The following is a 3,030-nucleotide window of genomic DNA, read 5'->3' on the forward strand; positions in this document are numbered from 1 at the left end:
AATCAACCCTAAGAGACAGCGTGGTCATATTGCTCACCTATGCAAGATATATTGATAAAGGCGAATTTGATGAAGGAATGATATTCTGAAAATCAATACAATCCACCACTACCGCCACTGATATATATAAGATAAGCTAAAAAATCACTTGGATGTCAACAATATACCAATAGAGAACATAACCTCTTTTGCTGCAGATGGGCAAGTAAAAAGGCTGCTTAAAATTGATGAAAGGTGAGAATCCAGAATTGCTTCTTGTGCACTGTTATTCATAGAGAGAACGTAGTATCCAAAAATATGTCTCCTGTTCTCAATGAGTTACCAAAATCAGTTATAAAATGTATCAATGCTATCAAAGCTAATGCCATATGTGAGCGTTTTCTCAAGCAGTTTTGTGAAAATGCAGACTATGGTAAGGTGGCCCTCAAAGGGGAATTGCTTGAAAAGATTTATGGAACTATTTGATGTTGTTAGTGACTTTTTAAGTGACAAATCCTGAAATGAAACATCTGCTAACCGTTGATGGTAAAACATTTATAAGTTATTTAACAGATATCTTTGAAAAACTGAATATGTTAAATAAGCAACTTCAAGGATCAAATACTACTCTTGTTGATGCAAAGACGAAGACATTTGGCTTTGTTACATTCATTGAGGTATGTCAAAAAGATATTTTGACAAAATGTTTTGTCCAGTTTCATTGGCTAAAAAAATGTGAGGTGACCGATGCTGCTGCGCTTGTCATTGTGGATGATCTGAAAATATTGACCTCTGATTTGAAAGGAAGATTTTCTCATTGATTTAAAACAAGTTGATTTTCTACCATGGGTGATGCAACCAATGCTAGTGGTTATATTTGATTTTTTCGATGCAGTACCAAGAAGAACTCTCAGAAATGCAAAATAATGAGTCAGTTAAAACTTTATTCAATATAAAAGGAGTGATGTCATGGCTTTGTGATGAAACAGAAACCAAATACCCAAATTCAGCCAACTTCGCAAGAAAATTGTTGTTACCGTTCCCATCTTCATATCTAGTCGAATGTGACTTAAGTGCTGTAAATGATTTGTTATTGAAGAAAAGAAATCAGCTGGATATCACTAAAGGAGGAGACTTGAGACTAAAGCTGAGACTAAATTGGTACCTAATATAAAATTTCTCAGTAGCAGGCATGAAGCACAAGGATCTCAGTAACTTTAGTTTGCTTATTTTATATTCAAATATTTTATATTTCTGCATTTCAGTTCTCCATTAATGTTTTTGAAACTTTATTTAACTGTCCTTCCGTTTCTTTTTCTTTTTCTCTTTCATGAATGCCATGTTCTTTGGAAGCTTGTTTAGGGTCCAAGTTAATATCCTTTTAAGCTTCCTCCAAGTAAATAGAATTAAAATTTTGAATAACAAAACTATCACAAGGGGCATAAGAATTTTATATATGATTTGGCGGGGCATGGCCAGAAATCGGTGGGAACCACTGCCATAATGTATATTTTCGAATTATATTTATTTTGACATCCAGATGATGATTGACACATAATGTGTTTCGCTAGTTGGACATGTCTACGTCGGTCCCGATATCTTAATGTGTGACTGTGTGAATGTCGGTAATGTATACCGAAGATCTGTTTCAGTGTGATAAATAAATTTGTCACTCACTCTCTCTCTCTCCCCTTCTCTCTCTTTCTTTCTCTCTCACACACACGGACACATACATTTCTATATATTCACGCGCGCGCACAAGCACACACAAACACGCACAAAAGCACACATATACAAACACATACAAAAGCACACTCACACACACACAAAAACACACTCACATTCGCACACACACACACACACAAAGACCTCTCTCCTATATGTTCTATTTAACATTTTTATTCGTTTATCTGTTTGACTCTAGACAGCCGCCATATTTGGCCAATGCCGTGTACGATTTTAAAAATTTATTCTGGTACTTATTTTGTCTGCCTCTATTTGGCCAAATCGGTAAATGACAAGGACATAAATATATAAACGCCAGTTGCCAAGCGGTGTCACGTAAAATCAAGCGAACATACGCGCACAAACATATTCATAGATCTTCGTTCATACACACACACACACACACACACACACACACACACATATACCAATTAGTGAATAACAAATGAATAGGAGTTACGTTATGTGTTTCATTAACTCCCTGCCTTTCACGCTATAAGAAACAGTGCACTTGAAGCTGCATGTTTGTGCAACCTCTTATAACTACCTCGGATCCACATATATATGCGATGATCTTCTGCACAATTTTCCTCTACAGAATTCACTCATGCACATTGTTTAACCCAGATCTATTGAAGAAGACACGTTCCCAAGGATCCATACATTGTGACTGAGCCGGAAAACGCATTTGCCATCTTTATTGGACTTACTAACCGCATACATACATACATACATACATACATACACACACACACACACACACACACACACACACACACACACATATATATATATATATATATATATATATATATATATATATATATATATATATATATATATATACGCATATATAAATTGTTAAAGAGTACAACAATCATTAAGGCAAACATCTCAAGTCGTATACAATATTATTATAGGAAAAAATTCAAAGTCTTACAGCTGTTTCTGAGATATCCCCAAGTATGGGATATTTCGTCATCAGAGACAAATAGAGAAAAATAGGGAAAAGGAGACTGGTATATATCAATGAGATGATGACACAGAGAAAGGGAGTGAAAGAATAAGGAGATGGAAAGAAAAATGAAGCATAAAAGTTCATAGTTCAACTTTCCACAGTTATAGAAACAAGAGCGAAAGTCCTAAGGTGCAATTCTACGTAGATCCATGAGCGAAAGTTCTAAGGTGCAATCCTGCGTAGATCCATCAGCGTAAGTCTTTAGGTGCAATCCTGCGTAGATCCATGAGCGTAAGTCCTAAGGTGCAATCCTGCGTAAATTCATGTTGTATCATTCCATCGACGTACGATATAACGGGATAATAATA

At 35.5% G+C, this 3,030-nt stretch overlaps 1 protein-coding gene across 1 annotated transcript; it reads left to right on the forward strand.

Annotated features, from left to right (window-relative positions):
- The first annotated feature begins 297 nt into the window (after positions 1–297).
- On the forward strand, positions 298–1,942 carry LOC106882538 (uncharacterized). Its single transcript, XM_014933257.1, has 4 exons — positions 298–412; positions 553–656; positions 875–1,057; positions 1,904–1,942. The coding sequence occupies exons 1-4, from the start codon at positions 298–300 to the stop codon at positions 1,940–1,942; spliced, it is 441 nt and encodes a 146-aa protein (XP_014788743.1).
- The last annotated feature ends 1,088 nt before the right edge of the window (positions 1,943–3,030 follow it).

Source organism: Octopus bimaculoides, chromosome Z, assembly GCF_046866305.1.
Source record: "Octopus bimaculoides isolate indiv1 chromosome Z, ASM4686630v1, whole genome shotgun sequence".
Classification (NCBI taxonomy): Eukaryota; Metazoa; Mollusca; class Cephalopoda; order Octopoda; family Octopodidae; genus Octopus; species Octopus bimaculoides.